This window comes from Sus scrofa, chromosome 7, assembly GCF_000003025.6.
Source record: "Sus scrofa isolate TJ Tabasco breed Duroc chromosome 7, Sscrofa11.1, whole genome shotgun sequence".
NCBI classification, from domain to species: domain Eukaryota; kingdom Metazoa; phylum Chordata; class Mammalia; order Artiodactyla; family Suidae; genus Sus; species Sus scrofa.
This window is the reverse complement of record NC_010449.5, coordinates 79015738-79028031: the sequence shown is the minus strand read 5'-3', so window position 1 is coordinate 79028031 and position 12294 is coordinate 79015738. Positions and strand designations below refer to the sequence as shown.

Genomic DNA, 12294 nt, shown 5'->3' with positions numbered 1-12294 from the left:
AACATGGTCTTCGATCACAGATGATATATTTAACACACTTTTATACCAAAGAAAAAATAAGATAAACCTTCCATCAAATCACCTAAGTTTGTAAAACATTCTCACGGCAGGAACTGGATAAAAACTGGTCTGTTGTTTACAATCTGCCCTTAGTTACTCAGTGTTCCCCATTATCTCTGCAACATATATCTAGCACCCCAGGCTCTGGCCACTCTCTCACAGCCCAAGCTCTCTTTCCATGACCACTAAGTTAATCTCTTCTCTAGAGATAATAAACCACATGTAGTTCCTGAGTACACTAGGTATTGTTAGCTTCTCTGCCTTTAGTTTATGCTATTCCTCCTTTTAGCATGTGTTCCCCTAACTTGACCTTCAAATCTCAGATTCAACACTGCCTCTGGAAACCTTTTGCTAACTCTGCAGGCACATTTGGACATGCCTTTTCCTAAGTCCCCATATTACCATATACAAACTTACATCCTGGCAATTAAGACACTGCCTTGTCATCACCTGTATTTTTATTAGATACAATCTCCTTAAGGGTAGAGACTGAGTCTTAATATTTCTGTTTAGAGCAGAGTTCCTGATATATAAAAGGGCCAAAATACATTTTTTGGATTATCTTTACTGAGAGAGAAGATTGGGGTGTCACCTGTTTGACAAAGGCAGAAAATTCTACTTATGATAATGTTATCTTCTCCAAAGACTAATGCTGAACTACTTCCATCAGAGGCCAACCCTATCCCTCTACAATTAAAGGTACCCTTGAAAGAATTAACATAGCTCCTCAATGAAAAAATGCCAGTGACAAAAACAGACTTCTACTGGAATGCGGTCAAAAGAAAGAGAATCATGACTCAGAAAAAAGAAGAATAAATATAACATGCATTTAAATATTCCAGTTTGGTTTAAATCCTCATATAGGAATACTTTGCTGGAATACCAGTATTCCCTGGTGATTCAGTAAATGCTGTGTTTGTTGAGATTAAACCATCAAATTTGATGGCAAGAGTGGATTATGTCAAAGCAGGAGTTAGAGCTGAAAAAAAAGTTACAGACCTGGTGATGAAAAGGGCATACATTTTAAGGTCATTATTAAGAATCCCAACTGCTGGGCTAATACACATGAATGGAGTAGCCTGGTACAAGTCAAAACAGAAAGACTTGCTCTGTAGCATTTTTCTGATCTGAAAACTTAGCAAAATAGCTTAGAATTCTGGCCTGATGCTAGATGACTTATGCTTTTGTTTTTTTAATTTTGTTTTGTTTTTAAGAAAATCCATCAAGCTGTATTTTCCTGTGAAATTTTCCACTAACGTATTATAATTATTTTGATTTCTTTATAAACCTTTGAGGGAAGACAGAACATGCTGGGTCTATGGGCAGTTGTAGCTGGTGGCCTGTTGGCTTGCAAACTCTGCTTTAAGAATGATGAGAGAACTAGGTTAGAGAGGTTAGAGTCCCAAATTGCAAACCTACTAAGAGGTGTAGAGCTGAATTGAGATCAAGCAATCCAGCTTTAACGATGATACAAGCCCTACTTCAGGAGTTCTCAGTCGTGTGTGTGTGCGTGCGTGCACCTGCCTTCGCAATTATACTGAAATGTCATTATCAAAATGCATTATGACACAGTTTGGGATTTAATTGGTTCCTCAGGAATGAGCTGTACCACCAGAAATACCCAAGCAGAGCTAGATACATTTATCTTAAGCTTCAGGGATACTTTGGCCAGATGAAATGTCTGACTTGGTGCTAAATTTTATAGTTTCAATTTTAACACTTTCCTGAATAGTATTATGTCCACATAAACAATTCCCTCATCTATTCATAGATCTGGAAAAGTCTTTCTTCCTATAGCTGAAACATTTCATGGTGTGCTATATATAAAGTAAATAGATAATTGTCATCATTCATTTCCCAGTTAGTATTATAAGAATATAAACCATTTCACTACTATTTTTTGAATGGATAAAAGTTCAAGAGTATGTAATAATATTTTATTGCTTTTTAATCATGTACACTCTATTTAAAAACAGTAATACAACAGGACACTGACCTATTGAACAGCATATATTCTTTTTCCCTTTCATGCAATCTTGGAATATATTTCAACTTAAAATAAGTAGGAAATCCCCACAATATAATACTTCTTTTGAAAAATACAGACATAAAAGGACAGTTTAGCTACAGAAATGCACCAAAGATTAATAATTGGCACAAATCCAATATTGTACCACTAGTTAATATTAGGGAAATTAACACATCCTAATATAGTGTTAAAACTATGCCCTTAAATTCAAGTAAGCACATCTATTTCCATTCCAGTAACCCTGAAATTTTATACATATATAACACAACAGCAACCATAACAATGTTATTAGTTAATATTCATTAAAGCCTTCTTTTGCCAAGCACTTCTAGTTATGATAGGTGTTTTGGTTTAATTCACAACATCCCTAGTGGTTGAATACCATGGCCGTATTTTATGGTGAAGAAACGGAGTCTTAGAAACATCAAAAATACTTGCTCAAAGTTGCACAAGAACGTGGTGGGACTGGAATTCAACCTAGATAGACATAGCCCATCCAATTGCTAAACACATGTCCCTCAAAGACAGAGAAACAGATCTGGTACTTTAATGCATCTCCAGCACCCAGCAAGGGCCTTGAACAGAGTAGGTGCTCAATAAATAAATACTGAATTGCAGATTAAAATTTTAGACATGAAGTTAATATTTTAAATATTTTAATTTTTTCTAAAGAATGGATATGAGGCAAAAGTACATTTCTACCTTTTTTCACTTGCCTAACTGACTTTGAAGCAAGAAGGAAGAGTTCATGATTTGGTTCAAAATGAACAGTATTTCAAATTTAAAATGTGGCTTTATATCGAGCCCCAACACTACAATCCTTCATAAACTTCTACACATTATTTAACCTCAGATATTAAATATTTGGCTTTGTGTCAAAGCATGTTGAAACCTTAAAAGTCCAAAATAAATGTAAAAAACTATTAATGCCATCTTTGTGTAGGTGAGGCAGGGGCTTGCCAAGAAAGAGATGGCATTAATAATGCTCTTCTCAGGGTACTCACAAAATGTTGTAAGGCACAGTAACAGTTTCCTGAACTCTTTTCATGTACCTCAGTCAATTCAAGGAGATACAGCCTATCAGGATATTGTTATTCAGAGGAATCTCAAAGTATCTGGCTGTCTAGTCTAAGCTGACTTTTCCAAGTCCTCCCCCTTTTAGCAGTGGAAAACTAGAAAGTGTTTTATTTGTTTTTCTGCCATGCATCTTAACAAGCCACAGTCTTAGAAACATCCTAAAGCTATCAAGTCTGTGTTTGACAAATAGTGGTTAGACCTATGCAATTTTTATTCAAATACATACTACTTAAAAATAAGGTGGACTTTAAGTAAAAGCCTACATGCATGGGAAGGGAAAAGGAAATGACATTTTTAGAATCCATTCTGTCTGCTTTCCACAAACAGTCACAACAAGCAATTAATATACTTTTTAACAATTAATTTACTTTTATTATCCTTATATTAGAGATTAAAAAGGGATAGAGAGGTAAAATGAATCTTCCAGGATAATACAATTAGGAAAAGACAGATCCAAGATTTAATTCTAAGTTCCCTGTATATTTAGAACAATGATCTTTGCCCCTTACAGTATCCAGACTTGAACTAGTTTGGTGAATTCTCTAAACTTTAGGTTCTTCAGCCATTAGGCAAAATGATTGAACAGATGATTTTCAAAGACTGTCTCTTAATAAAAAATATATTTATGATAATCAAGGGGGAATTATACAATATATTTTTTGAATTATTATCCTTTCTTTCCACAAACTACATTATTTTGTATACTCATATACCCCACACTAAGACTAATAATATTTTGGAATAATTTATTTGGATCATATATTAGCTATTATATCATGACTATAACAGCTAATAATTTTCTAAATGTTTAGTCTTGGTATTAATGAATTCCTCAAATCTATGATATTCCACCAGATTTTGAAAGCCAATCAGATTTGAGTAAGTCTATTTTCTGTGTTTAAACTTTACAAGTTGCCACTTGATTATTTCCTATCAATTAATCAAGTGTGATAGTATCCACATATCTATTTTAAAAAATTGTATTGTTAAATCTCAGTCCTCTGAACTGTTCTCTTTTGTTCAGTGTTGACTCAGAACCCAAACAATTGGACCTGCTAAATCAAGATTATTCAACAATATTCAAAAGAACCTCTTTACAATATCAATGTTCCATGAAAATATTCTAATTATATGAAAAAACCTGTTATGCCCATCATAATTAATATAACAATTAATTAAAGTTCTACATGTGGACATCATCAGAACAGCAAAAGGTTATGCAGTTGAGTGAGAAGGTTCTGAGTTAGAAGGCTAAACAACAACATTTATCTCAGGCTTCTCTAAGTAGTCTTAACCTGATACATGTTTACAGAATTTGGGAGTCTCTGAAGCCTGAATTTATGTTCACAATTTTGATGATCCGTACATTTTTCAATAAAAATAGCCTATAAATTTCAACAGATTTTCAAATGGATCCATAATTGCAAAACGCTTGCAAACACTCCACTAACTTCTAGGCAAAATATTTCATATCTCTCAGCCCTGTCTTCTTCTTTTCATGAATTTAAACTAAATGACTTAAAAGATTCTAACTTTACTTTTCTGTTGTTCTGAGAGCAAAACTGTTGCTATTAAATCTCAGACCAAGAGATCTCTGTTCATTGCACAGAATACATTGGGGTGGTTTTTCCAATATTTAAATATTGGTTACTTAGTTTCTTCTTCACAGCTGTCTTCACTTCCTGGTTTCTCAGAGTATAGATAAGTGGATTCAGAAAAGGGGTGAAAATGGTATAGAAAATAGAGAGTGTTTTGTCCATCAGGAAGTTTGTGAAAGGCCACACATAGATAAAGATGCAGGGCCCAAAGAACATTGACACAACTATGAAATGTGCAGTGCAGGTGACAAAGCCTTAGATGATCTGAGGAGGAGTGGTCCTTTATAGTGACAAGAACAGTAATGTAGGAGGTGAGCAAAAGCAGAAAACTGATAAGAGCAATCACGCCACTGGTTGAAATCATGAAGATTCCAAGAATATATGTATCTATACATGCCAACTGGATGACCAAAGGAAGGTCACAGAAGAAACTGTCCACAACATTGGGCCCACAGAACGGTAAATAGAGAGTAAAAGCTAACTGGGTCATTGTATGCAGAAAGCCCACTGTCCAAGAAGCTACCACAAGCCCCACACACATGCTTTGGCTCATAACTGATGAATAATGGAGTGGTTTGCATATGGCAATGTACCTGTCAAAAGACATGGAGATGAGCAGCACAATCTCAGTCCCAGTGAAGAGGTGCAAAAAGAAGATCTGAGAAATGCAGCCCTCAAAGGAGATCGTCTTGTGTTGAGCAAAGATGTCCACGATCATCTTTGGAGTGGCGAAGGAGGACAGGCACATGTCAATGAGAGACAGGTTGCTGAGCAGGAAGTACATGGGGGAGTGAAGGTGTGGGCTGAACAGAACTGTGAGCAAAATCAGGCAGTTGCCCAACATGGACATCAGGTAGAAAAGGGAAAACATCACAAAAAAGAAAATCTGGAGCTCAGGAGAATCAGTAAGTCCAAGTAATACAAATTCAGACACCCTGGAATGGTTGGCCCCCTCCATTGATCTGCAGGCTCTGCTCTATAATGACAAAATGGAACAAAATGACAGAGCTAGAAAATATGATACTTCTGCAATTATATATGAGGCAGTTATGATATCAGTTAATAATTCACCAGAACATTGACTACCTAAAATCCAACAGATACCTATCTCAGCCAAGATTTTTTTTGGAACCACTTAACAATTGCTCTCAGATATCACTACTCATGGACAACTTCTTGATTTTGTTCAGCATCAAGTACATACTGGGTTATACTCATCACATATCCATATAATAATATTGTTTTCTGAATATCAGCTAAGGAGTTAATATTACTCATAGTCACAGAGGATGATTATACTAAGTGAAAGTGTTCTGCTTCATAAGTCAGGTAACTAAAAATTTAAATGAGGGTTAAACTCTCAAAGCTTTCTGTTAAACCAAAAAAAAAAAAAAAATGCAGTTATGTTGACTCTACTGTTGTTGAACCTGGATTTAAAAGAGAGTTTAACATAACATAATGATTTCAGAAGACCCATTTAGTATGCTATGAGGGTGATAAGTGAGTTTTTCCTTAAGTGACCTCCTGTTTTCTCAGCTACAAAAAATTCCAGTTCCTTTCACACTTCATTTGCATATTTTCAAATTATTTTTGTTAGTATTGATAAAGGCTATTTTAACTATTAATATATAAATGGTAAATTAATTTCTTAATATAATAAAATTACTGGAGACCAAAAGGCATATCTGTAACAAGAGAATTATTTTCAACTTTATGAAATAAAGTTGAATAACATATGAAAGTTATTTCATGATCTCACAGAAGTATTTTTTTAAAAGAGGGAGAAATTTGCTTCTTAATTTCTACTCATGTTACTCAAACAAAGTTTTTGAGATTAGGAAAAAAGAAAGAAAGATTCTAGGACAAAACTAAGGCAATATAGAATATGCATGTCATTTGGGGCCTTTTCTAGCACCAGCCTGTAAGATGCTCAAAACAAAACAAAGAAACTCACATTGATGATGGTATGTCAAAATAATACCAGAGCCAACTGAAAGAGAAAAAAAAAAGGTTACTTTAAGAACTAAGACTCACTTTTTAAAATTGAGTTTTCAACTTACAGCAGATTGCAAGTTCTGCAAATACCTTCTATAATGTTTTTAATTTAAATGACCAGTTTTCCTGTGTGGAGAAAAATCTGGCTTCATCCTCATTTACTTGCACTATTCAAATTGTTCTTTCAGTGTTGATAATCATTTTTAAGATTTGTCAGAGACAGAGTTTCCGTTGTGGCTCAGTGGTTAATGAATCTGACTAGGAACCATGAGATTGCGGGTTCGATCCCTGGCCTTGCTCAGTGGGTTAAGGATCCAGCATTGCCGTGAGCTGTGGTGTAGGTCGCAGCCACGGCTTGGATCCCACGTTGCTGTGGCTCTGGCGTAGGCCGGTGGCTACAGCTCTGATTCGTCCCCTAGCCTGGGAACCTCCATATGCCACGTAGCGGCCCTAGAAAAGGCAAAAAGACCAAAAAAAAAAAAAAAAAAAGTTTTCAGAGAATATCCCAGAAATGTTAAAACTCAACTGTGGCACAGTGGTTAAGAGGGTTGCATTCTTGACCTGCTATGTGACCTTGATCACACTTGAGTAGCCTCTCTAAGATTTGGCCTCTTTACCTGAAAGAATTAAATTAGATGGTCTATTTCAAGCATATTTCCTGGAAACATTCAAGAATTCTCTAGGTTTCATGGAATTCCCATCGTGGAGCAGCAGAAAGAAATCCAACTAGGAACCATGAGGTCGCGGGTTTGATCCATGGCCTCACTCAATGGGTTAAGAATCCGGCGTTACCATGAGCTGTGGTGTAGGTCACAGATGCGGCTCGGATCTGGCATTGCTGTGGCTCTGGCATAGGCCGGCGGCTGTAGCTCTGATTAGACTCCTAGCCTGGAAACCTCCATATGCCGTGGGTGCAGCCCTGTAAAGAAAAAAGACGAAAAAAAAAAAAAAAAGAAGAAGAAGAATCCTCTCAGTTTCAGAATCCAAATTTCAGAATATTGTTCATAAATACTTGTTTTATTTAATTAATAATATTTACAATAAAACTATTCTAATCTAGTTTCAAGTCAGCAATTTAGAAAAAGATGAGAGCCCATGTTCCCAAAATCATTTCATCCTTTTGAAGTTAAATTACTTCTTTTCTTATAAAAATAGTATGAGTATCTTAATATATTAAAGGTGTTAAAAATTCTCAACCTCGGATACTTGAATATTTCTTCTATTTTCCTGACTTTATAATGAAATTAGTAATAACACAAAACTATTATTATACCTAATTTAAATTTATATGCATATTATTAATATGTTATGTATTGATTGTAAATGAATAAATAGTTGTCAAGTTTTATCTTCAGAGGAGCATTTCTAATACTTATTTAATTAAATCATCCATCTTTACATCTTCAAATGACATATTTTTCCTGTACTACTTCTCTCTTATTTTTTAATCTATACAGTTATTAAATGAAAATTGTTCATCTAAAAACACAGACTACTACTGCTTCTCAAGATCCTTAATATTATTTCCAGCTTTTAACCTGCCAGCTAAGGATCAGAAATCAAAAACACCATATCCTTCAAGATTCACAAACCTATTGAAATCACCATAGTCCTTGGTAAACATCAGAAACCTAGAGTATGGATATATATTTTCTCTGTTCTTGCTATAGAAGCCACTAGAAAGCAGGAACATTGGGGAGATCAAGGATTAGACACTACAGTCTTCTTGCAGTGGGAGTTATTAAAATGTTGAGCCAACTTTTCCCAAAGTTGCAGCAAAAGCTGTGAAGTGTGCTTTGCTATTTAAAGTGAGGATGTGCATTCATGATGAACAGTATTCATTAGAGAAAAAACACCACTGGGACTGGCCTTGTGGAGACCTTTAAGCAGTTGTTTAAGGAGTGTTTAAGAAGCAAAACATTGTTCCTTTGATTAAGGAAATATTCCCACTTTTATGCCCAGTGTTCAATGCCCCAAAGTTGGAAAAGTTACTCTTTTGGGCTAAATCACTTTGTCACCTGCAAACCCTTGATTACTTGAAGAATCATGTAAAGAAAGAATCTCTGCCGTAAAATTTCAGACAGGACATTAAAAATTACTACAGGCTAGTAGTATGCTGATAGCTGTTGCCAGGTAGGTGAAGTTTGGGGAAGGAGAAGTTGGAAAGCTTAAAGTAGCTGAAAGAAGTAAAGACAGGTACAGGACAAATAGCCTAGAGCAAGGGTCTAAGCATTAAATTATACAAATAAAAGCACAGCATTCAGCACAATGCCTGGCATAGAGAAAATGCTGAATAAAATATAGTAAAAGGAATAGCAGAGGTGATTATAATTATTAATGTAATTTTTTGAAATACTCAGGACACAGTTCAGGAAGATACTAGGTGTGAAATCTCAATGCTAACCCATAAGTGAGAGTCTTAAAGACTTGAGGGTCAATTATCCATCTGTGACTTACCCTCCAAACACAGCTTTCTTCCCAAATACCTCAGTGATATGAACTCTTTACAGCTACCACAGTTATCCTACTTTCCTCCTAAGACCAGCAATAAAGCCTTCAGAAATCTTCCCTAACTGGCCACATTCCTTGCAGGCTTTGAAATAAGAAAAACAGCAACTTTGTTTTTAAGATATATTTGTTTTATTTCTCTTCTATAAAGAGAAAGAAAGGAAATAACTAAAACGAAAAAGACAAATCAACACAACAACAGTTGCAAAGATTCAATAAATCTGAAATAGTTGTCCTGGCTTAAAATTAAAGATAAGTGTATATGATTATTACTAGAATTATCCTGGAAAAGGCAAGAGGATGAACAGAAAAGTAATAGCAATAAAAGATAATTCAGAAAGAGCATGGAGTTCGGAGGCATATGTTCAGTGTCTTGAAATCTGCTGTTTTGTGGATTTTGTCAGTTTTTTGGAGGGTCTTCTGTTTATGCTACTCCATCTTGCTTAGGAGCACAAAGACTAGTCATATTACGTGTGGTTTGTAATTTATCCTTTTACTATTACAGGCATGTTTTATATAAGTAAAAATAGATCATAATACTCAAATGGCTACAAGTTATTCAATTATCCTTTATTATTGATTTAAATAATCCCCAGTAAAGAGGCTACAGCTGTAACAGAGGCAAGAGATGATGGTGGTTGGGGCCAAGGTGGTAGAATCGAAGGGAGAAATGATCTAATTTGGCAATTTCAGCATGGTATAGCTAATCCAGACTTGTTAACAGATTGGATGTGGAATACGCGAGAAAATATTTTTAAAATACTACGAATCCAAATTTTTGGACCAGCGGCTAGAAAAATGGAAGTACAATTAACTGAGATTGGGTTGTGGGATGAGGAGAGGGGTGTGGTGAAAATCAGGAGTCAGTGCGTTCCCTTCGTGGTTCAGTGGTTAATGAACCCAACTAGGATCCATGAGTATGGATCCATGAGGGTTTGATCCCAGGCCTGGCTCAGTGGATTAGGGATCCAGCATTGCTATGAGCAGTGGTGTAGGTTGCAGATATGGCTTGGATCCCATGTTGCTCTGGCTGTGGGTAGGGCAGCAGCTGCAGCTCCAATTCAGCCCTTAGCCTGGGAACCTCATTATGCCATGGGTGCAGCCCTAAAAAGCAAAAATATAATAATAACAATAATAATTAAAAAATCAGGAATCAGTCTGGGATGTTACGCATGCAGAGAGACATTAAAGTCCAGCTGCAACAGGGGCATGGGCTTCTACGGAGAGGAGAGAAAGTTATGCAGAGAGCTTGTCCATATTTAGATATAGGACTTAAAGCCAAGAAAGCTGGGTCGCTAAAGAGAAATTCTCAAAGAAGGATGAAGGAACAGCTGGTTAGACAGAGAGGGGAAGATGAGGGTGGAGAGTCCTGGGAAGGCATTGTGTCAAATGTCATTCAGAAGTCACATATGATGAGACTGAATAAGGATCATTGATGTCATTAGTGGTCATGAGAAGAACTATTTTATTGGCATGATTGGGTGAATTGAAAGGAAAGACACTAAAAGCAGAGGGTATAAACACACCAGCCTGAAAAGACTGACTAAGCACTGTATGATACCAACTACATGACAGCCTATAAAAGGTAAACTAAAGAATTAGCTAAAAATCAATGGTTGTCGGGGCTTGAGGAGAGCAGAGAGGAAGAGATGAATAGGTGGAACACAGTATTTTTAGGGCAGCAAAACAACTCTGCATGATACTGTAATGATGGATAGGTGACATGCCTTCATCATGATCCATAGAACTGTATGGAGAAATGGGAATTCTAATGTAAATTTTTGGACGTTACTTTAAAATAAAGTATCAATATTGGTTCATCAATCAATAAGATATTAATAGGGAAAAATATGTATATGTAGTGGTGGGCGGAAAGTATATAGAAATTCTATATTTTCTGCTCAACTTTTCTATAAACTTAAAATTGCTCTTTAAAAGTGTGTTCATGTTTAGGAGTTCCTGTCATGGTGCAGCAGAAACTAATCTGACTAGGAACCATAAGCTTGAAGGTTCGGTCCCTGGCCTCACTCAGAAGGTTAAGGATCTGGCGTTTCCGTGAGCCCTGGTGTAGGTCACAGATGCGGCTCAGCTCTGGCATTGCTGGGGCAGTGGATAGGCTGGCAGCTGAACCTCCGATTTGACTCCTAGCCTGGGAACCTCTGTATGCCATGGGTGGGGCCCTAAAAAGACAAAAAACAAATGAACAAAAAAGTCTTTTAATGTTTAAAATCTAGATTACTTTTTAATCTTTGCTGTAAAGGGAAGCTGTGAAAGGAGAAAGTTGACAAAAAAGGTTTTTATTTAATATAAAAAAATGGTTATATGCTAAGGGGAAAAAAATCCAATAGGGAGGAAAAAATATAACAGTGCAGAGGAGAGAAAGAATTACCAAGGTGATGGTCCTTAATAGGAAAGAGGGGGTGAATACTCATGCACAGATGGAAGAGTGAGCTTTTGTAGGAGCAGCATCAGGTAACCCAGTCTCAGGAAAGAGGCAGGTATGTGGGAAGACAGAGGGGTAGAAGCTTGAGGAATTCATTTCTGCTCCTCTCTCAGCGAAATAGGAGCTACAAGATAAGCTGAGAGTGAAGATGGGGAGGAGATATTTGAGAAAAGAGAAAACTATGTAACCTGAGTGTTTTTACCCTGCGCATGGTTTATATTCATAGCCATTTTAATTTTGATTATTGAAAATAAAATATAAAAATTTAATCCTAGATTTCGATCGTGGTACAGCGGAAATGAATCTGACTAGGAACCATGAGTTCCAGTTCAATCCCTGGACTCTCTCAGTGGGTTAAGGATCTGGCATTGCTGTGAGCTGTGGTGTAGGTCGCAGACCAGGCTCAGATCCTGTGTTGGTGCGGCTGTGATGTAGGCCGGCAGCTACAGCTCTGATTAAACCCCTAGCCTATGACCATCCATATGCCGCAGGTGCAGCTCTGAAAAGATAAAAAAGACAAAAAAAAAAAAAAAAAAAAAAAAAAAAAAGAAATTTATTCCCCAGCATTTGGGGTTCCAGATTTG

At 36.3% G+C, this 12294-nt stretch overlaps 1 protein-coding gene across 1 annotated transcript; it reads right to left on the bottom strand.

The window, feature by feature from the left end:
* LOC110261718 (olfactory receptor 4K2-like) lies at window positions 4356-7044 on the bottom strand. Its single transcript, XM_021100011.1, is given in 2 exon segments — window positions 4356-5017; window positions 5019-7044. Coding segments are annotated over 2 exon segments (957 nt in total). The 5' UTR covers window positions 5723-7044; the 3' UTR covers window positions 4356-4764.